This window comes from Acomys minous (assembly GCF_964271855.1).
Source record: "Acomys minous genome assembly, chromosome: 4".
NCBI classification, from domain to species: domain Eukaryota; kingdom Metazoa; phylum Chordata; class Mammalia; order Rodentia; family Muridae; genus Acomys; species Acomys minous.
The window spans coordinates 89,843,668-89,865,751 of record NC_140486.1 but is presented as its reverse complement, the minus strand read 5'-3'; the positions used below and the strand labels follow the sequence as shown (position 1 = coordinate 89,865,751).

The 22,084-nt window shown below is 48.0% G+C and overlaps 1 protein-coding gene across 6 annotated transcripts in view; it reads right to left on the bottom strand.

Annotated features, from left to right (window-relative positions):
* The window catches only part of NRP2 (neuropilin 2), a 118,303-nt gene that overhangs the window by 16,912 nt on the left and 79,307 nt on the right, over positions 1-22,084 (bottom strand). For 2 of the 6 annotated variants that reach the window (XM_084778920.1, XM_084778922.1), the window contains exons 13-15: positions 18,156-18,418; positions 16,461-16,557; positions 15,219-15,254 (exon numbers count right to left, since the gene is read on the bottom strand). In XM_084778920.1, coding sequence (XP_084635046.1) covers positions 15,219-15,254; positions 16,461-16,557; positions 18,156-18,418 — 396 coding nt within the window. Of the gene's footprint in view, positions 1-2,446; positions 6,038-15,218; positions 15,255-16,460; positions 16,558-18,155; positions 18,419-22,084 lie in introns of those variants that run through there. The other 4 variants (XM_084778921.1, XM_084778923.1, XM_084778924.1 and 1 more) reach the window with 3 other exon arrangements.

The window sequence follows — 22,084 nt, the reverse complement described above, 5'->3', positions numbered from 1 at the left end:
GCTTATCTCCCCCACATCTTGCTAAGATTCTGCTCTGTGGGCTGTTTCTAAGTCCTGTATCATCCCAGTTAGGATTGCTGCCATATAGAATGGCTCCAGGGGATCAGCGCAAACATCCTCGGGCTGCGGCTTATGCTCTGATGACTCTTAAGGGAGTAGATTTCTGGCTGCGGTTGACCTCAGCACAAACTCCCACACACCTAACCAAGGTGAAGCTTAATTAAACCCACTTCTAGTTTCTAACGTCTTTATATAGGGCAATCTCCGCCCCCCCCCCGCACCTCCCCCCAGCCCCCTCCAATTCTAAGATAATTAGCTGGTGTTCCCGTCTCCCCTCTTTTTTTTTTTTCCCTCTGGCTGGATTTGTTTTGTGTTTTTGTTGGGCCATCATTGAAGTGGATGAAAGGCAAATTACAGCTGCGAGAGCCCCAGTGCTCTGCACAATTAAAGAGAGGAAAAACAACAACAAAAAGCCAAGCCCACACCTACCGATCTGCGTTTCGCTTCAGATGTGTGGCCACCATGCAGACAAATCAAAACTTCAAAATGAACCTCTTTTCATCACAGTTTACAAAAGGCCACAATGTTCGTGCAAAACAACCACACACAGCCCGTGAAGAGGACCACAAACTCCATGCCACACTGGCTTGGCTGAGCTTTGGTGGTCTGGGTTAGGAGGGCAGTGTTGGAGCAAGAACACACGTTTAAGTCATAGCGAGGGCTCAGGTAGGGGCAATCACGGGGTGCTCTGGGCCTTGACATCTGCTATCTATGATGCGTGGAAACATAATTCTGTAGTATTTACAACTGGGCTAAGTCTGAAATGCCTGCAGGAATGTTTACTGGTTTAAGTGCTGTGAGCAACATGTGAAATTGACTCCTGCCTGACGGTCGCCATCCTCTCTGGGAGAAAGAGTACCCCTAAAAGAAGTCTTGGCACCGGAAATCAAGGTGGAATACTCCCCAAAAGTGACTCCAAAACTGTTCAGTAATGCCGACAAAGCATAGGCTCTGACTAATTTGAATTCAGCCTGGCACATGTGCTCCTCCTAGGTCATCGCAGGCAAATGTGGACTGAGTCTGGGTCTTTGCTTGAAATAAACACTTTGAGACGCTTCCATTTTGCCTTCCTAACGGGAACAAACAGTTTTAGGCCAGCCAAATGTTACTTAGACAAAATGGGTAATTGTGCTTGGCACAGGAGAACCAGACAATGCTCTAATCATGGGCATTCAACTCCGTGCTCCCGCAGAGGGCAGATAATGACATCTACCCCGGGCCATCTGTACTAACAGCCTCCTGTGAGATCTGAGAAGCCAGGCTCCCCTCTACAATGTTAGGACAGGTTTTATATCTGAAAAGTGCTGGCTCCTGAGTCTAGGCTGTGATAGCACCTAGGAAAAGTAAGGAACCTGACAGAAGGAGGGTCCTCTGGACAGGTCTCTAGGATCTCTAGGATCATCGAAACTCCTAGAAAGATCTCTGGGGTGACAGCATAAATCCTCTGTGACAAAGAGGGAAAATTCTTGCTTCCTGTTGAAAAATTCAAAGCCACTAGGAAGTTACCTTTCATTCATTCATATCTATCTATCTATCTATCTATCTATCTATCTATCTATCTATCTATCATCATCTATCTCCCAGAATCTCCTTCAGATTCAGATATTTACCACAACTACATCACTAACTACTCACAGAGGTGGACCAAACCAAACCAGACCGAACAAAAAGCTTGTTGAATGGGACCAGACCTTTGAGTAAGTCTCCTCCTGCTCAAAGCTTTTACAGACTGTCCCTTTTACGGAAGTCTACCCTAACAGCCCTGGGTTTACAACATCCATCCGTTTATCTTCATTAGCTGTCCAAAACTGAAATCCCAACCAACTCTGAGCCCTCAATGTGCTGTAAGTTCCTGTTCCCTTTGCTCCAGGGAAATCATTCATAAGTTGGAGATCAATATCCCTCAGAAAGTAATGATTTGGTAGGTATGGGGACAAGAGGTCGTCATCTTTTTCCAGAGGAAGGGCTCTGTCTCTGGGAGCTGAGTACACACTTGAGAGCTGCACCCACTCCCCCTGGGGGCAATTTGAAAGAAGATTCCAGTCTCCAGGGACTTGCCATCAAGAGAAATTTTGTGGAATCACATTGAGCAATTTAGCTCTTAGCAACTTTCACCAAAATCCCACCCCAATCATAAAAGTTGGCTCAGCTGCACAAATTGGCTAAAACTCCTAACAGGCCGTGATGAAAATAAAAAGAGAGGAACGCTGGAGTTCAGCCTCAAGGAGAGAGCGCCGCCTCACACCCCTCCCTCCCACACAAAATGCCCCACAGTTCAGAAGGCAATGTGTAAACTTTGGAGACATCAAGTTCTGTTTTGTTTTTCGAAGCTTACATGTCAACTTTGTTCTCACAGGCAAGGGGCAAGGGGAAAAAAACCCAGATGTTTATATAAAAATATCATCCTTTTATTACATTCCACACAATACATTTTGAAATAGTTTCCAACATCCACAAGTTACTTTGACACACAGGCAACTGAGCAATGCAAGGGGTGTCACAGTTATAGGGAGAGGGAATAAGAACAGGAAGTAAAAACCTTTAAGTTTTCTTGTTTTGTTGTTCTTTGGTAATTTTTGACCTTTTAGGTGTTTGCTTGCCTGCTAGTATTTATTTTAAAGATGGGGATCTTTTTTAAAAGGTGGGCTTTCAACCTCAAAAATATTACTGGATCTCCTATGCTGGCTTTCTTCAAAAAGAGCTGGCGAAAGGAAAGAGTGACTTTATTTTCGGCATCCTGTTTTGTCAACGGCAATGCTACATTTATTTCGTTTTGTTTCTTTTGCTGCTTTTGCCGGCAACAGGAGATAAGCAGCTGCTAGCATGCTCTCAAAGAAGGGTTCTTGTGAGACCTCTAAGTAAGGCGAAAGCTCCCCAGCCCCAGCTGGCCCTCGCCTCATTCATGCACTCTTCCACATTTTAACAGTTGGTACCAACACTTTTGTCTTCTGAGAAGCAACGCTACAGTGGCGCATGCACATATTCATCTGTCCAGTCCAGTTTCCTTAGACTGGAGCGAGGCTTCGGGATGCAGAATTTTGCTTTCTAAAGCCGCAAGGCATGGCATTTTACACATGAGCTGCCCTTTTAGATACTACTATGAAAGATGCTGGGGCTGGGGAAGCAGGAGAGAGAGAGAGAGAGAGAGAGAGAGAGAGAGAGAGAGGGAGGGAGGGAGAGAGAGAGAGAGTGTTTAGCTTAGGGAGTCCTAGCTGCACGCGCAGGATCATGGGATTCAAGATGGTGCTGCGTGGGGTGGCGGGGGAATCTAACGAGCATAGTGCAAGTTCTCAAAGCGGCTTCTATCTTCTTTTAAAGAGGAGGGTGCTTCAGCTCCCCACTTTTACTATGCTAGATTGATTTTCTAGCTGTTGTTTTCTGATGGCTCCACTGGGCACCTGTAGGATTGGCGGTCATTTGCGAGATTGGCCCTAAATGCTCAACTAGAGGTGGATCACCCTGATTAAAAACAAAAACCAAACCCTTGGTGGCTAGCATGGTTCTCTCAGGTCTCGGGGCTACTGCCCACTTCCCCCTTCTACTCCACTTCCTTCTCCACCTTCAGCTGAGGTAGGACAGCTCAAGGCAGCCGCTCTCTAGCCTTTCATCTTTCCTCTTCTTGGCAGGGCTGCTCTAGCGGAGAGAAAGAGAGTAGCCCTTTGAAACGGAGTGAGAGTGGGAGAGCCCCGTCCCTTCAGGAGGATGAAAGGAACCAGATGCCAAAGCCGAGAGTGTGCTGGAGGGACCAGTCTGGCTGCTGCCAAAGAATGCTGAGCACCTCTTGCTCAAGCAATAATTAAAAAAAAAGAATCATTAGTATTTTGTTCTTAGAAGGTGTCTGGAGGTGTCATCTGACCAGGCAACCATCTTGAGAGAATTGTACACGTCCCAAGAGGCCTTTTTAGCCAGAAAGTAGAAAACAAATGGCTCCAAGACTGATCCCTAGTATACTTGAAATCTTCAAATACAAACTTTCTTGCAATGAAACTGGCTCTGCTATTTAACGCATCCTTTGCACGGTCTCATTGGGAAACTTCTCACTACCACCCTTTCCCAGCCATTGTTTGGGCAGCAACGGGTGTACCCTTACCATGGCTCCTTCTCTCTGCTCATGCTACGGCATCTGCAGATGTCAGGCCAGCCCATGGGTGGGGGGGGGGGGCACGTGCTAATCAGATGCCATGAGTGCTTTAAGGGGCAGCACACTGGTTCATTTCAACACATGATTCTTTTCTATTTTCTCATAATATTTAAATAAGCCAGGCAGACAGCCTCATACTTCAGTAGCTATAGGTTCAGGCACACTTTAAACACCATGAAAGGAAAGCAAATAACACCTTTCCCTCATATCTTACAAACGCTATTACAGTGACCAAAAGGATACCAAAGAATACCTTCTTCCTCAAGCCCATCCCACGGTGGGCTCGATGCACCGAGGCCCAGGGGTGAGGAGACTTTGCAAAGACAGCATTTGAGTCTATCCATGTCCTCCCTTCTATCCTCCCTTGCTGCTCTCAATTTAAACGGAGCACTGTAGTTACATCATCCCAGGTGTGTTATTCTTTATGACTTATTCCACAACTGGACCATCAGAGCTAAACATTCATTATGAACTTTTTCTTCTTCATTTTTTTTTTCTTTTATAAGGCAACATGAAACACATTTGCTTCAGGGCTGGAAGTAGAGACGACTCCACGCACCCAATGGCTGTTATCTCGTGACTTCAAAGACACCGGGAGACCTAACAAAAGGGGCCATGTCTGAGTGCAGTGGAGGAACCATCATCTTGGGTCAGGTGGGTTAGGGCTGGGGACGAGGATGAGAGCAGCCACACTGTATTCCAAGTGGCCTCTACTTCTCTAGGTACCTGGAGATGACAATGACAACCAACAGAAACCCAGCCAGAGCTAGATAAGGCAACAAAAAAAAAGCCCCGATCTCTTCTCCAAGTAAACAGAAGGTGTACAGTATATTATTTTCTTGTAAAAATGTGCCCCAGAAGAAGTAACACAAGAGTGAAGGGGCCCCTCTCTACACAGACCCACACACTCCCCCCCCAACACACAGTGAGTCAGTCTCTCCCTCACAAACCCAACACACACACACACACACACACACACACACACACACACACACACCTCTTCACATGGGAGTGTACTGTGTACATACACACAGAACCAGGCTCCCCTCAAGACACCTGGCAGCCTGCCCAGGAGAGAAGGGTTTGGGATAAGGCAGGGAGAGAAACCAGGAGGGCCTGTCTCTGAAAGGAAACCAACTGAGTCTTGGGTTGTAAAATGCTTGGGGGAGGTCGGGTCTCTTCTGGGATTCCAGATGCAGCATTAGAGTTGGGTTTTGTTGGTTTAGAATCATGGGGGGGGGGGGAGAGAAAAAAACAAAAAAAGGAAGGAAGGAAGAAAAGTAATACAAGATTTAAAAGGAAAGAAAAAAAATAAAAAGGAAAAAAAATGATGATGAAACAATATCAGAGCAGAGAGAAACAGGAACCAAGGACCACGGTGGATGGGTCAGGTAGATAAGAGCGCTCAGGGTTGGAGACCCTGGAGAGAGATGTCTGAGGGTTCACGAAGAGACTAGGCAAGGAGAAAAAAAGTGCAAAATCGAGGCAACGTGTTTTCAGTCTTTCTTGTTTTTTTTTGGGGGGGGGGGCGCTGTTCCTGCTTCGGCCCTCAGCTGTGCGAGCCCCGCTGCTGCTCTTGCTCTAGTTTAATGGTTAGTGTCGGCTCCACCGCCAGAGGGGCCCCGTTGGTGTAGTGGGAGGTTTTGTAGGTGATGGAGTGGTCTGTCTTCTTGGCCGCATAGCGGAAGCGGTGGTAGTGGAGCACCAGGGCCAGCGCGACGGAGACCAGCACCAGCACTGCACCCCCGGCCGCCATAACGTAATACCAGTAGGCTGGGATGGGCTGCACGGGCACCGTGTCCACTGTGGGCTCGGTCCCTGGCGGGAGAGTGCCCCCTGGGGGAGAGACACAGAGAGTGTTGCTAGGCTGAGAGCATGCAGACTCATAAAAAAATTAATTAAATAAAGAAAGAAAAGAAACGAGAGAGAGAGAGAGAGAGAGAGAGAGAGAGAGAGAGAGAGAGAGAGAGAGAGAGAGAGAGAGAGAGAGAGAGAGGAACACACACACATGCTTGGGGCACACAGCGGGGGACCAGGGACTCAGGTGGTGCCTGGCCTTCATAAATACTAGCAGTTTAGAATGCTGCACACCACTGGCCCCTTTATTCATCAGGTCCTTCACCTCATTCTACAGATGAGGAAACAGGCTCAGAGAGGTTCAATCAACAGTTGCTATTTACTTGGTAGTAAATAACCTTCAAACAAGTCCTGCCCTCACAAAGCATTTTTGCTATTTAACCAGAATTACTTAAACATATTATAATTCATTCTCTTTCTCCTCTCCATCTCTGTCTCTCTCTCCTCTCTGTCTCTCCTCTTCTCTCTCTCTGTCTCTCTGTCTCTGTCTCTGTCTCTCTCTCTCTCTCTCTCTCTCTCTCTCTCTCTCTCTCATACACACACATACACACACACAAATGATGCTGCAATAATGGCTGATATTCAGATAGGTGAATTCTTCAAGTGGGTGGAAATGCCATATTTGGTGTGGCTGGCCAGAATCCTCAAACAATGTATTAATTAGGCTGGCTAGACTTGAAGGTAAATTCCACTTTGGTTTGCCAAGGCTTCTGTGCCCATTGAAATCAGCTTGGACTTGTCTGAACAGGTCAATTACTACTGTCAAGCAATGACTAACCCATCTTCATTTTTTTTTTTAATTGGATGGAGGATTTTAAAAAGCAGATTGGATGGGGAGTTACAAGGAAAAAACTATGAGCACAAAGCAGTCAAGGAATGTGAGCGTGAGGGGCACCGAGTGAGTGAGGGCAAAGGAAAAGAGGCTTGTTCTTAACCATGGAAAAGAGAGCAGGGAGGGGAAGCTGGGGGTGGGGAGATTTAGAAGACAACCAAGTTTACTGGCCAGCCTCTGGTTGCCATGGAGACACTGTAGTAGAGTTAAGCTCAGGGTAACTCAGGGGGAAAGACTGGCTTGACTCCCATTCGGTGCAAAACAGTGCTACAACTTGATTCTCCCAAAGATTTACATCAGATGAGAATCTGGCCCAGAAAGGGACTAAGGCGCTTTTGAGCTTGCCAAAGGCAGACATGATCTTTCCTTCTGAAAAAAAAAAAATGATGTCTGCTTAACCTATGAGAAATGCATCCCGAGCTGCTTGCATCACATGCTGGTGACCGAAACATGCTTCCTTTACTCATAGGGTGTGCTAGGGGAGAGCCATGCTGCCTAGCCACTGCATCTGTTCTGTGGGCTCACCTCTCCTCACCTCCTGAAGTAGAGGAAGCCAGACTCATCTTAGCCCCCTACCCCCAACGACGAGTATGTGCTGAGAAGGTACCCAGTAAATGCCTTGGGAAGCAACCGCTGAAACAAAGCCACACTCCCAGTGCTCGGTGCTCTCCACTTCCCACAGCCTGAACCCCAGAAAGCCTCCTTCCACCTGGGGGCTAGCTGAGAGGCATGCCAGACCTTCACAGGTCTCCTCAGAAGTGAGGAGGAGAATGAGAGCATCTTTCTTGGGAAAATCTGATAAATCCCGCCCACCTTGCTAGTTCTGCTTTTCTGCTTCCTTCAGTTTGGGGATTCCCTTCCATCAGGGTGCAGTTTCATTGGTACCTTGTAGGCTACCAGAAGTCCCACAATGTTGGAAGGGCCCTGGCAAAGATGAGTTGCTTAGCACACAATTTAATAACCACATTTATACCTTTGGAGTGAAAAAGACCCCATTATCTTAGGACCACTAAGGCCTGTTTCTGCTGTCTCCTGCTTTGCCACTTGACTACATACTCTTTTTCTTTCCCCTAAACTATTTTCATCTTCTTTTGTCCACTTGTTATGCCGAGACAGGCTTTTCACTTTGTAGCAGAGGTTAACCTATAATTCAACGTATAGCCTAGGCTAGCCTTAAACAATTCCCTTGCTTCAGCATCCCAAGTGGTGGGACTACAGGTATAAGGCACCACACCCAATTATCATCTCCATCTTTTAATCTCTTCATTATTATGTCTCTAAAAATATTTCTCTCCCTTTTTAAAATTGGTAGTAAAAATGGAAATTTCGCATAGGAACCAAGAGAAAAAGAAAGCAAAGTATAGAAAATGGTTCCTTGAAGTGGCCAGCTTGCAAGTCACAGTCAGCTGATGTCAACTCATGATTCAGGTCAACAAGAATGTCTGCTGCTTGGCAACCACCCTGCTCCTGGATGTTTGCGTGAGCTCACGAAGATGCTGGCAAACAACTGAGTGTACAGGTGGACCCCGAGTTCATCAGAGCCGTTGTTCCTTCCCTGTACAGTGTTCTTTGTCTGTGCCTCTGATCCTGGTTTGCTGCATTATAAGGACCAACATCTAATGAGATTGCAGCTCACCCATCAGAGAAAAGGCAGGTTGGGAATTCAGCAATTAAGCCTTTGCTGAAGTGCCTGACCACAAAGACAGAAGCACAGTTACAGCGGCTCCTGCTCCCTCTGCCAGCACCTGGCCCCAGTACAAGTGTGCTGCTCAAAGCGCTGGAGCTGGGGAGGAAGGAAGCATTAATGCTACCCTGAAAGTGTATCTGATGGTAGAAATAACTTGGGGCCCAGTGGGAAGATCTTCCTTCCTTCCATAAGAGGTTAAACCATGACATGGGGATTCGTGTTCAGAATCAGATACGTGAGCCATCACCTATCACCTCAGAGCTAGCCTGTCCTGTGGAAGACAGACCGCACCATATGTTAAAGACTGTCTCCCCCTTTCCCACCAAAGCCCTCTCGCCTGAAATCATCGGCATGGAGGACGCGTAATAAACTGAGGTGACAAGAAGTAACGTGTTAGGAAAAATGAGGAAACATACTACACAAGCCTATGCTTTCAATGTTAAAGGAGTTGGAAAAGAACTCTGATGAGTAACAACACCTTCCTCATGCCCCAAGGAGCGACTCAGGAATGGGCAGCTTGTGGGCACCGACAGTTTCTCAGAACATTCTACAGCTAGAGACTTGATCCCAAAAGGCAGTGGACTGTGCTGGCTTGGAGTCTGGCTCTGCCACAGCCTGGATGCCACTATGTGCTCACTAGGCTGTGGCTCGCAAGTTACAGAAAAGGAAGGTAATAAGCCAACCAGCGTTAAATCTGTACTCAGAATGTCTTCCCAGCAACAGCAGAAACCCAATAAGTATCGGATGGATGGGTGAGTGGACAGATGGACAGACGGACAGACAGACAGAAAGTAGAGCGGTAGAGGAATGCATTTTGTACCAATGTTGAGACTCCCTGGGAAATGCTGATTTCCCACTAGACTTCACAGAACAGATCTCAGAAGGTTCTAGAAATGCTTTCCCACTCACAATGCCCCCGTGGGAAGGTAGAAGGTGCCTGGGAACAGAAGCAGCTGGATTTCAGCTGGAGCCACCCTGTTTTTCCTATGGGGTGGATGGCTGGGCTATAGCTGCACAAATAAAGAATCCTGGGCTAGCTACGCCAACCTGGGAGCAAAATTTGTTGACGAAACATCAACCTTGCCCAGAGCTGGCAACGTCTGTCCTAACTTCCCCTTGGCTGCTCTCTTACCACTCACTCACATATCTTTTTTTTTTTTTCTTTTCAATTGGAAAAAAAATGTTTTCAATTCCTCAACCATTTAAAAAAAAAAACTAATTTCTACCCCCAATTCTCCACAAAGTTTTCTCATTGTTTGAGATAATGAGAAACAGATACTTAAATAGTCAATAACTTCCAGTGTATTTGCAAGGTTGAGCAGGCTCCCATCTGCAAAAGTTCTGAGCTCCCTGGAGAAGAGACATGTGAATGCTAAGAATTTGGATTTTTGAGAAACAAACGCTGAGAAGTCACACACGGGAAAAATGAAAAGAAATTACCTGCTACGTAGTGAGCTTTCCATTCCTGTTTATAGATAGTGTCACTGGCTTACTGAATAATTAGGAAATGTGGCTGTAAGACCAGTAATAACAGCAGGCATTTTCAGTGTGTCACCCTTGGCTCACGGGCTTTATATGAATGGTTCTCATTTTCCATGTGTCTTAAATGGGAAATGTGAGGACTAAGGAGACGAGCAGTTGGAAAACTAAGGAAGAGGGCAATGCAACACAAATGGAAATCCAAGGGACGGCTCTCTGAAGAATTTCTTACTGCTGCTAAATGACCGAGTCAGGGTGGAAACCAGGTATACAGAATCCTCTGCTTACGCAGCCCATTGTCCATTTTTATAAATAAAGTTTTATTTGAACACTGCCATCTTCATTTTCTTTAGGTACTACTTGGGGTGGCCTCTGTGCTTCAGTGGCGGGGCGGAGAGCTTGCCAGAAAGGCTGTATGTCCTCCAAAGCCTGGAATATTTATTCTCTGGTCTTTCATAGCACAACTTTGCAGATTTTGCTCTAACCAAATAAGGCAGGAACAGGAAGCAGCCTTCTCTCCCTTTCTGCCTCCTACTCTGTCTGAACCTGTCAGAGAATTGGCATGGCCTGGAGTCTCACCAGGAAGAAAGCAGTGTCTATCACAGCTAACGTTCATGAAATGTCACTGGGACCTGGAGGAGCTCCCCAGCATGTTCTGAAAGGCACCGAGGGTGGGTCTCTCTTTGCACCTAAAAGCTGTTTTATGCTGCTCGTGTGGGGCCTTTTCTATGCCAGCTGAGATAGTTCAGGCGAAGGATTTGTTGCATCTGTGGGATTACGCAAACAAAAGAAAAGGCTTGGATCCACTAGCAAAGTTTATGGAAGCTAGTGGAAGAATGGGGCCAGGCTTCCTGTGCTGTTTAAGGGGACGCTAAAGTTCAAAGCACGCCTGAGAACAACTCTTTCCGTTTGTGGAACAAGCAAGTACATAGAGGTCCAGGTAGATTTATAAGAGGTTTGCAGTGAGCCAGCAGAAACCGTGGGGACTCCCCCCACCCTGTCCCCTTCCCCATGTCTATCTGAAATGCGTCTAAATTCAGCCCCTTATCTGGCCGAAGCAGGGCCCTTCTCCTCTGCTTCTGGAACTCAGGCTACATTTTAAAACTGAGGTCTGCCACTCTGCTGCGTTGTCGGAGAGAGACGTTGGGGAGAAATACTTTCTGCTGCCCTTTGACAAATCATCCTGGCAGCTGCTTAGATGTACTTGCGGGGGTGGGGGGTGGGGGGAGGGGGAGGTGGCCAGGCTTCTGTGATGCAAAGAGGCTGAGTGTGCAAAGCAAATTTCACGAGCAGTGCCTTGGTGTGCTTGGTGTGCTTGGTGGGCAGAGGTGGCAGTCAAGCCGCACACGGTTGTTCCCCATTTCTCTCCCTGTCCTCTGCTAGGCAACACCTAAGCCTCCGACTTGGCAGCTGGAGATGGAGGTGGGGCAACGGGAAGGATTCTCACACCACAGCTGCCTCTCTGCAGCCCTGGCAGGCTTCAGTGCAGTTCTCTGACTTCATCTGAGGCTTATGTGCAAGCAACTTTTTTTTTTTTTATTTTTATTTTTTAACCCTTTCTGCTTCCTCAGAAGAGCTCCGAGGAGACAGCGCTGTAGAGTCAAAGGGACTCTGATGGGGCAGCCCAGTGCCGTGCCCAGGGGTGGGTTGTCCTACTGGCAAGCAAAGCTTCTGGATGGGAGGCGGGTCATGAGGGCGAGGAATGAGGGAGGAAATGGAAAAGGAGATGTGGGTAGAAAAAGGCAGACTGGCCTGTAAGACCCAAATAAACGAATCCCAAACCTAAGGCATGGAGGCAGGTGTCAACCTGACCGGAGGCTTCCACCTATGTGGGCCTCCCTTACGATGGTCCCCGGTCCTACCCACGGGATGGCCTTTGATGCCCCATTTCTCCTGGTTGTACCTGGATGGAACTTGTAGGGGGCAGCAGGAAGGCATTCAGTGGAAACCCCCAAAGGGAGTACACCACCCTTAGAAATGGTTGAGGACACATTCGCAACCATGGGACTATCAGCACACATATATGCTCCTTTTGGGGGCCCTTAGCAAGAAGGAGCTTCAGGGTACTGTACCCCAAGACCACCTTCACAGTGCAACCCCACCTGGCTCTCTCTGACCTCTAGCAGGTAGTCTGTTCCTGTTGCATTCAAAACACACAACCCATTATGGGATCGGGAACAACTCTCATCTCTACCACAGGCTACTAAAAATATCCACCTGGTCAGCAGCCACAAGACTCTGATTATGAGCATTATATATTTTTACTGTCTTCTTGCTTGTTCCCTTTTCTTTTACTGAGACAGAAAAAAAAAAAGCATCGAGTAAGAGGAAACAATCCATCACCTTAATTACACCACTTTTTGGTCTCTCCCCCGCCCCTTTCCCTTTATATACAGTTTTTCATTTGTTAAAGCTCAAACCTTAAGAACGAAGATACATGACGACACCATGTTTATAAGCCACTGCTTATGAAAGCAAGTGGGAGAGCAAGCACGCCCAAATCACATTGTTTAAACTATGACTCATATCAATGACAAAAAAAAAAAAAAAAAAAAAAAAAAGGAAAAAAAAAGCTGAAGAATAGCTTGACGACACTATTTTCACCCTCTCTGCTTCCTCCTTCTCTGCACGGGTTCACTTCAACGCTAACTTACATCCAGGTGCACAATCTACACGCACTCGTGTAGCAAAGCAGAAAGTACAATGCAATTAGAATAAAAAGGCACAAGGTGCATGGCCAGAGAGCAGTGAAGGGCAGAAAATGAAAGACACTTCAAACTAAGAAAGATCAAGAGCAGCCACCAGAGCAGCCCAAAGGCCATTTCTGCATTTCCCTAAAGATCCACCAAACACACACCGACCTCCCCTAAGGAGTGGGACTTCTTCTGCATGGTTAGTTTATAATGGAACAGAAAAACAACCCTAATTCTAGAAGCACAGAAGCAATGCAGATGGCAGCTGTACGCGGTGCTCCCACATCGGCTCTCCATACCTTGTCTGCCTAAATCTGACTCTACTCCGACTTTCTGTTTTGAGAAAAAATACTGATTTTATGCTTGAGCAAGAGGCTCTTACTGTCCTGCCTTGGATGAGAACAAAAGGCTTGTCTCCCAAATGGAGACCATTTGTTTGAGTAAAGATTGAGGCATGAGAGAAGGTCCTCGCGCCTGATCCCAGGTTCATCTGGATAGCTTCCAGGAGCACCACAGAATGTTGTCAGTGTGGTTGAACCTTCTAGGTCCCACTCTGCTCCTGACTCTATGCTCCTGAGCAGAGCCTCTGCCCCCCTAAGACTTGGCTGCCTCCTTGCCATCTTCAGCATCTATCTGTGAGTCAGTACTTGCAACCTGAGCCCTGTCTGCACAGCCCCGAAGCATCAAGAACATACTTGGAAGTCTTACCTTCAAGCCACCGAGCCCAGTGTTTATTTAGCCTAAGTGCACATTTGCCACTCAGATGAGACTTTATTTATATATATTTTTACAGGCGAACAGGCCTGGGGTGTGTAGCCTCGTGCTGCACATGACTTCAAGGAAAGCACATGTGCTTGGTTTGTTTATTCACTTAGAGGAGTGTAACCCTCAGCCACCGTACTTGTCAGTCACAACCAGACACGGTACTTGCGCAGTTTTTATAGTAGTTACCCCGGCTAGCCTTGAACTGGCCTTTCTGGGAGGTTTGAGGCTCAAAAAGCCACAGAGTAGCAGGAGCAGGTTTCTCTTCCCCAGCATAAACATCATGCTGTATTTTGAGGGATAGACCCCAGCTGCAATGCAAGCTGTTCAGCTTGGACCTCAGCTTTCCTTGTAGTACTTTGCCTTTGCAGCCACATCCCCAGGGAGCAGCAAGATGTGTGCATGGACACACAATACTCTCAAATGTGGTGGGGAAACGGGAGATGGGCTAGGAAAGAAACCATACACTGGTCCTCCGCTTTACCACTTCCCCTGTGGGGACTGTGCGACTGTCTTAGAGCTGGGGGTTGGATGGCAAAACGGGCCAGGTGACTTGGATTCAGGGAAGCTGCCCAGGTATCAAGCCAAGAACTCATCTCTTTCTAGTCAGGAGCTGGACAGATGAATGAGAGAAAGAGAGGAGACGTGGGCTATAAAGTGGTGGAGCTTTTCTCTAAGACACTGTCACCCAGAGGGTTAAGCCTCGGCAGCACACATGAGGCATAACAACCCTCACAGGGCTGCCACCAAACATGGTGTGGAGGCTGAGCATCGGGTGGGGGTCCGTGACCATGCTGCGGGGGAGCACTAAACGCATACAGAAGGCACTGAGTGTTTGGTACTAGAAACCTGTGTGAAAACTTTCGGCAGCACCAGCAGCCAGACTGTCTGCAGAGGGCGAATGTAAACCCGCTGCACTTGAAAAGCACACACATAACCTTTGCTCCAGGCTGGAAGCCCTTTCCTCTGTTCTTGGACGAGGCGAGCATCCCAATTTCTCTCCTCTTTGCTTTGTTCTTTATTTGCTTTCTTAGGGAGACAATGTCTCCTTCTGCTCCCAGCCTTGAAATTCAAGTGCCCTGACTCTAGCCGGGGACTGTCCCGCCTTGTCTCCTCTGCCAGCTTCTGAAAGCAGGACCCTTCACAGCCCTCCTCAGCTCTTCCCCAAACATCCTCCCGAGAATGCCTGCCCACCCCACCTCACTGAGGCTTAATTGAGACCACTGCCTTGGTGCACCCTGGAAAAAACACCATCTTCAGCCTAAAACAAATCATTGCCACCTTGTTTCACTGCGAATACCCACCCTCATAGAAGAATGTGTGTGTGTGTGTGTGTGTGTGTGTGTGTGTGTGTGTGTGGTGTGTTGATCTTCCCACAACCTCTCCTTTCTCACCGCTCCTGCATTTTCAGCCTCATTGCTCCCAGTTGGACAATGGAAGGCTCAAAGGTTTATCTGTAACCTATTTGTCTCTATTACAGGTTTCTAAACTTTAATTAAATGAGAGACATTGAGGCTCTCAATCCCGGGTTATCTATGGGTGTTGCTGGCGCCATCTCGTGGTAAGAAAGTGAAGCATCTGTTTTCTCCTGCAAGCTTTGTTAAATTGGGGGCTATTCCGCACCCCGCCCCCCCCCCCCCCGCCCCAGCAAATTCACATCACATGGAAAAGAGGAAAAGCCATGCAAAACAAACATTTTTTTTTTACCTTTAAAATCCTCACCTGCAAAAGCTGAGATGGGTTCTGAAAGAAAAAAAAAATCAAAAGAAAGGAGTTAGATAAAGAGAAATGAGTGAACGCAGCACAAATGGCTTCAGGTATGTCTCTTGGTAATAGGCTACAGGACATAACCCACTTCTCGCATGTTTTCTAGATTGTGCCTAACACACCATCATCACGGGCTAGGGTGAGTAGAGAGTGTTCTCAAGTTGCTTTGGAAAACAAAACAAAACAAAACAAACAAACAAAAGTCCTTCATAGAGTAACGGGTCCCCAAGGCATTGTAATCAGTCACCAGTCACTTGCCACTGATTACTTTCTCAGACCTGGGATTACTTCTAGATGCCCAAACCCTGAGAGTTGCCTGAGGGGGCGGGGATGGTCCCAATTGCCTCTGACATCACCAGGCACAGTCACCCAAGGCCCAAGACAAGCACTTGGTAACTTATTGCAACAACTCTGCTGGCTGGAATCGAGTCTTATTCCTTCTCAGAATTCCTTTTCTGTTTGAGGGGAAGAAAATCCATGGCTGTAATGGGAGGTGGTCAGGGTGCCCCTGCTGCAGGGTGATGCCTTGAGCAAAAATGTGTGCATTTCAGGGGAGGGCTGGATCTTAATACTTCTGACCAGAGAGATAGGGCATCCTTCCTAGGCTGGTCCTCCGGTATGCTAAGCCTAAGCCTACACCTCCAGACTTTGGGGCATCAGAGATATTAGCTTGAAAACAAAATGTAATATTTGATTTCTTCTGCCATAATTTCCCCTGCAGTTCATCCATGTGAGAGAACACGTGGGTAATTGTGTTATCACTCTTACATAGTGTGTGTACCATTTTTGCCCACCATGGAAGGCCTCCATTAAATCCATCAAAGCTTTCCAGCATGTGATTCTGACTGGCAGGCTCTCTTGGCCTCTAGCATTTTCTTTGCTAAAAACTCGAGTCTGATGATGGGGTCTTGGCACCCCGAATTCTCACATACTTAATGCACATCTATTTCTTCGGATTGGGAGACAAATACAAAACCTTTACCTCACATCATGCCCCTCCCACTTGTCAGCCCGAGACACAGCCATGCCCACACTCCACCCTCCCCCCACCCCCGCCGCAGACGGGCACAGCCCTACCTACTGGGAACACTTGTGTTTTAAGATAGCAGTTACTTCCTTCTGCACACCCTAGTCCCTCATGTCTTATCAGAAACAGCCGTGAAGAGAGAGGTGGTCACGTACCCATGCAGTTCTCCAGTGGGACATCGGTGCTTATGCGAATGTCATCGATGGAGATCTCTCCAGATCGTCCTTTTCCTATGACGCCCTCAAACACGATCTGGAGCCAGAATGACAAGAGCCATGGTTAGCTACTCTTCCTGGTTCGTTCGGTATAAAGACCTCCAATTTTCTGTTAACAGCTGTGTGTGTGCATGCGCGCGTGTGTGCGGGTGTGTGCGGTATGTTACCGCACCTGGTACACATCTGTGGACCACATGGCTACATCTCTTGAGATCTTAATTTTTTAAAAAGAGTTGGTTCAAATCAGCTGCATATTTGAGAGGATAAGAACATATAACAAGTTGATGGATTTTGTTGTCCAGTGACAAGAATAGACTGATTAAAGGGACCACAATTGGAGCCCACTGAAAGGGGGAGGGGTGTTGAAATTTCCCTAGATGTTTCGGAGGTCCCTTTCTCATAAACCCTTCAAATGCTCAACTCAAGTATTTGAAAACCCACAGGACATGAGCAGGTGACGGTAATGAGGGAAACACGGCATTTGGGTTTGAGCTGCCTTCTAGATGACCTCTCCTGGCCCCACTGACTCAGAGCTCTGCTAGTACCAGCAGGGGAAAGAGAGCTTCCTCTTCTGCCAGAAGTTTACTGAGCATCTACTATGTGCTGGGCACCCAGCTAAGATAATAACAAAACGTAGTAAAAATAAGGGCTCTGCCTCAACTCACCCTGTGAGACAAAGACTCCAACAGGTCCTTCTAATGCCCGCCCACACTAGAGTTAGTAAGTGAGGACCCAGGTTGGGGACCGAGGGTCTCAGGATGCCTTGTAACCTCAAGAGCGAGTGGCTGCAGCCTGTACACGAAGCCCCTGGGCTCCGTGGTCTTTAATCATTCCTCATTCTCGCCCACCCCAGGTTCTTTCTGCGAAGGAGCACATGTCCTCTGGCAAGCTGAAAGAGCAGTTGGCTGCCAACCCAGCCATCTGTTGCTGCTCTTCGTCTGGGGAGGAGCAGGTTAATGCTTTGGCTGGTTTTCAGGCACCTCATCCACAGTGTGTCTACTCCTACCCAAGATGGGGGTACAGATGCGTGTGCCCATCTGTGCCTCAGTCTCTTGCTCCATGGGATAGAGATAATAGAAGATGAGAGAGAGAGAGAGAGAGAGAGAGAGAGAGAGAGAGAGAGAGAGAGAGAGAGAGAGAGAGGGACCACTTATTTTGGGCTTTTGGGTCTGCTGGCCTCAGAAGTTAATGCTTATCCACCTATGCCCTTTCCAGGATTCATGGTCTCTGGAGCTGGTCTCGGAGGGTGACAATGGTGACAGTCTCCTCTATTCTAAGGGCTCCACTGCTTTGGGTGTAGAGGGGTTGTTTGTGTTTATTTCCCTGGCTTCAGTGTCCCTTTGTCAGCCTCCCTGATAGCAATCTCAAATAAAATGGAGAAAAAGAAACATTTGTCGGCAGAAGATTTCAGCAGTATAAAAGGCAATAGGAGGAACAAAGAACCAAGTCTGGGTGTAGAGATAGGCACATTCTGAATAACAAATAAGAGTGTCATTTAGTTGCCATGGCAACACAGGAAACACAATGAAAACAGCGGAGGTTAACCGCGGCCCTTAATGATGAATGGGCAAGGCTCTTTGAAATATAAAGCAGGGATCACAGTGATCCCCTTGCATCTTTGCACCCCTGACTCACCTGATACTCCAGGTCATAGCTGGGCAGGATGATGCGTCCATGCTTCCACTCGCTGCCCTGGCCCTCACGAATGACCCAGAGGAGTTTGCTTTCCTGGCTGGCTTCCCGAACCACCTGCAGCGCCACCCCGTGGCCGCCTGTGGCTTGGTACTGGAACTCCATGCACACAGGGCTTTGGGGCAGGTGCACTGGAGGGCTGATGAGACGCCCATACTGGCCCTCCCGACGTCCGTCGCTCTGTAGTTTCAAGAAGTTCTTGTCATCTGGGGGGGGGGGGGGCGGAGACAAATCCAAATACAAGTGTCAAATGCTTGGGAAATGCACTGCTTTGTGTCTGGGGCCCCTCCATCAGAAAGGCAGACTGGAGCTGGGGTGTCTTCAGTGTTTTGAAACTTGATTGGGTCTTGCTGTGTAGGTCAGGCTGGCCTTGAACTTACAACCTGCCTGCTTCCGATTCCTGAGTGCTGAGACCTCAAGTGTGTGCCACCGTGCTGGGCCTGCTGTGCTCTTTTCTAAGGCTCATTTGGACTCTTGACTCAAATGCCCTGTCCCCCTGAGGCTCTTGCTTCAAGCTTCAAGTCCCACTGGTCCCTCTTCCAGCTCTCTGAATCACTTGTGTAGTGTCTCTTTCATATACAGCCCCTGGCATGGTCAACTTGCAATCCTGGCTGTGCACAGGCCCGTCTTTTCTCCCTAGATCCTGAGAGGCCTAACCTGTGTCTTATATACATCTCTGGCTTACCAAAAGGGCCAGTGCAGTCTAATGAACTGAATTACCAGGGAGCAGTTTATAGGGTGAGGTGGCTGCCGGATTGGAGGGTGACTCTAGCCAGTCTGGCTGGGTACCATCCAAAGGGAAGACATTAAAGCCTTCTGTCTTTGCCAGAGCTGCTAGACGATGCCTGGGCCTCAGTAACTGTCATCCAGACACTCACGCCAAGCCTAAGCGATGAGTAAAAGGGTAGCTGGACATCCCACTGTTCCTCCTGCACTTGGCCTTCCTCAGGCAGCCCTGCACATACAGCTCCGGTGGTAAAAGGTCTGGCTGTTAGAATTAACAAAGGCTGCATGTTTTAGCAGATGATATATAGGTCCTGGGAAATTAAGGGTTCAACTGTGCAAAGGCTTCAAGAATGGCCTTTTGGCAGACTGGGTTTAACCCATCTGATGCTTATGTGGAAGGCTGAGTTGGCAGCCCTATGCCTCACAGACACAGGTGTGAGGATGGGCAACCCCAGCCCATGTGCAGAGAGCAAATGCACAGAGGAGGAGGAGGAGGAGGAGGAGGAGAAGGAGGAGGAGGAGAAGGAGGAGGAAGTCTCATAATCTTGGGCCCCAAGACATGAGTCACAGTCTGCTAAACTCCTCTGCTAGGGGGTTAGGGACATATTTTCACTATATATCCAATGTGGCAGGTCAGACACTTTGGGGCCTTGCTAATTTGATGCCATGTTGGTCTGAGACGTGGGCACAGAGCCTTTTTTTTTTTTGTCAATAGGGATGGCGAACACCTTGGGTTTGTTGGGCGAAGGACAGGCAAGTGTTACAGAAACCTAGGTCAGCACCCTGTCTTAGGAATGGGGATTTCTGATTTGCTGCTGTTAACTCCTGCTGCACCATCTTGCTAGGTGAAGGCAGAGCCTGTGGTAGACCCTCCACTGGCAGGCCTGTTCAAGGCACAGACAAGGAAGAGGAGACTGTCTCCAGAAGAGAGCTTTAATGACAGGGGCCTACTGAGGAGGAGATGCCGATAGCATCACCAGACACTCAGATATCTTCTAACCCTGTCTCCCTATCAGATCTTTCTGCTACCACCAGTAATGATAATAATTACAGTTCATATTTGCATAGTGCTTTTCAGGTTACAAAGCACACTGATATGCATTATTTCATCTCATCCCTGCTAGATGCCTGTGAGCTAAGACTTCCCAACTTTACTCTGCCCACAATGGGGAAACCAGGAAAGGTTAAAGCAAGTCATCCAAGGGGGAAATGCTGCTTAGGAATTGGACCCTGAGCTTAACTGAGGGATTACCCACCTTTCTTTAGCAAACTTTTTACTTCAGCTCCCTGCAGGCATCTTGCCCCAAATCCTTGCAATCACTCTCTGTGTGCACCAACCCAGCTTCCCCCGGGCCTGCTGCCTCGCTGCCTCTCCGTACCTGCAGTCCCTTCCTCTTCCTCTTCTCCACCTAGCCTGGCTCTTTTGTCAACTCCTCTTCTAACCATCCTGGCACATGTAATATTCACCCCCACATTCTTAACGACTCTAGTATTTTGTCATCAACACCTGATCTTACCTTTAAAAGGAGCTAAGACTTTTTTTCCGTGGTAACTACCCACTACCTGTCTATCTGCCTTTCTTACATCTTAGATGTTTTTTTAAAAAATATTTTACTTGTTCATTTAAAGTATGTGTGCATGCTCGCATGTGTGCACGTGCTTGAACGCATGAGCATGCCACAGTGCACATGTGGAGGTCAGAGGGCTACGTGCAGGAGTTGGTTCTTTCTTTTCACCATGTGGGTTCCAGATCAGGTTTGGTGGGAGTTACTTTTACCTGCTGAACCATCCTTACAGTGCCCCATCTCAGACTGTCTCTCACAAGTAAGGTGTAATACCGCACCTTTCTCCTTGGTCCGTGTAGAGCGCATTCCCCAGAGAGACTTTGTTCCATGAATGACTAAACGACTGAATGAAAAACACACGGATAAAAAGGAATGCTATGCAATGAGGACGGCGGGAGAATCTGCTGGCCTCTGCCAAGTCTACAGAGTCCTATAATCCCTTTGCCATCAGCTCTGTTTCCCTGAGCCAGCACACCCTTTTGAAGGTGGGGCAACCTACTACCAGGGTAACCTGTGGAGGCTCCCGGTAGACTGAGCTGCCAGCGAGGGTCCCCCAGAACCCCATGCCTTCCAAGGCCTTACTCTTTCCACCCCCAGCTATAAAAGAAAGCAGATTTGAGAGATTTCTTATTCTACTCTCTCCCTTCACGGTTTCACAAATAAGACCCACTCGCTGCCTGAGAATTGCTTGGCGGAAATTCTGTCACTTGTGCGAATTTGCATTCTTAAGCGAAGGAATCATAGAGCAGAACAGTTACAACCGGGGAAAGCCAAATGTGTGTGGGGTGTGAAACGGTGGCGGAGGTGGGCTGCAAGGGTTTTTATCTGGGGCTGGCTTATCTACGCACCCTGTCATTAGAACTCAGCCAGGCCAAAGGTTTCCCAGTCAGCTGGTCTGGAGCCCCCCTCCTTTCTCCTTTCTTCTCTCCTCCCTCCCCTCACAGCAGGCTGATAATCACTGTGCATGGTTTACAGGACCTCGGCAAGAACCGAGTTAATGCTGGTGGCGTGCTAAGCGCGAGCAGCAGCCGAGGGATCTAATTCAGCGCTGACATCTGAGCTAATCCGCGGGTTTTCAGAGTCTCCAGACAAGCAGGCCTCTGGATTTCACTTAGTTAAATCATTTGTGCCCCACTTGTCTGTTAAGTGCTATGAGCTCCAGGGAAGAAAGATGATATGTAAATTTAAGGAATTAGCAGGCTACATCAGTCAGAGGGACGCTGAGCTGCAAAACATCCCTGCCTGTCACCGAGAGAAGCCTGGTTAGAACCAGGGATGCCATGAGGGAAAGATGCAGTCCGGGAAAAGTGCAAGGAAGGGGACCAAAAAAAACAGTCGAGGACAAGGGAGATCAAGTCGAGCAAACGCTATATGACAGGCAACTTCAGCTACAGTTCTTGTCCATGTCTGTGCAACAGTAATATTGGTATTTTTTTTCTTTCTTTCTCCCTCTCTCTTTCTCCCCCTCTGCCTTCTTTCCAGGGTCCTGCTAAGGAGCTCAGGCTGGCCCTGAACTCACGATCTTCCTGCCTGGTCTTCTCAAGTCCTGGGATTAAGGATGTGCATGTGTCCCCACCATCC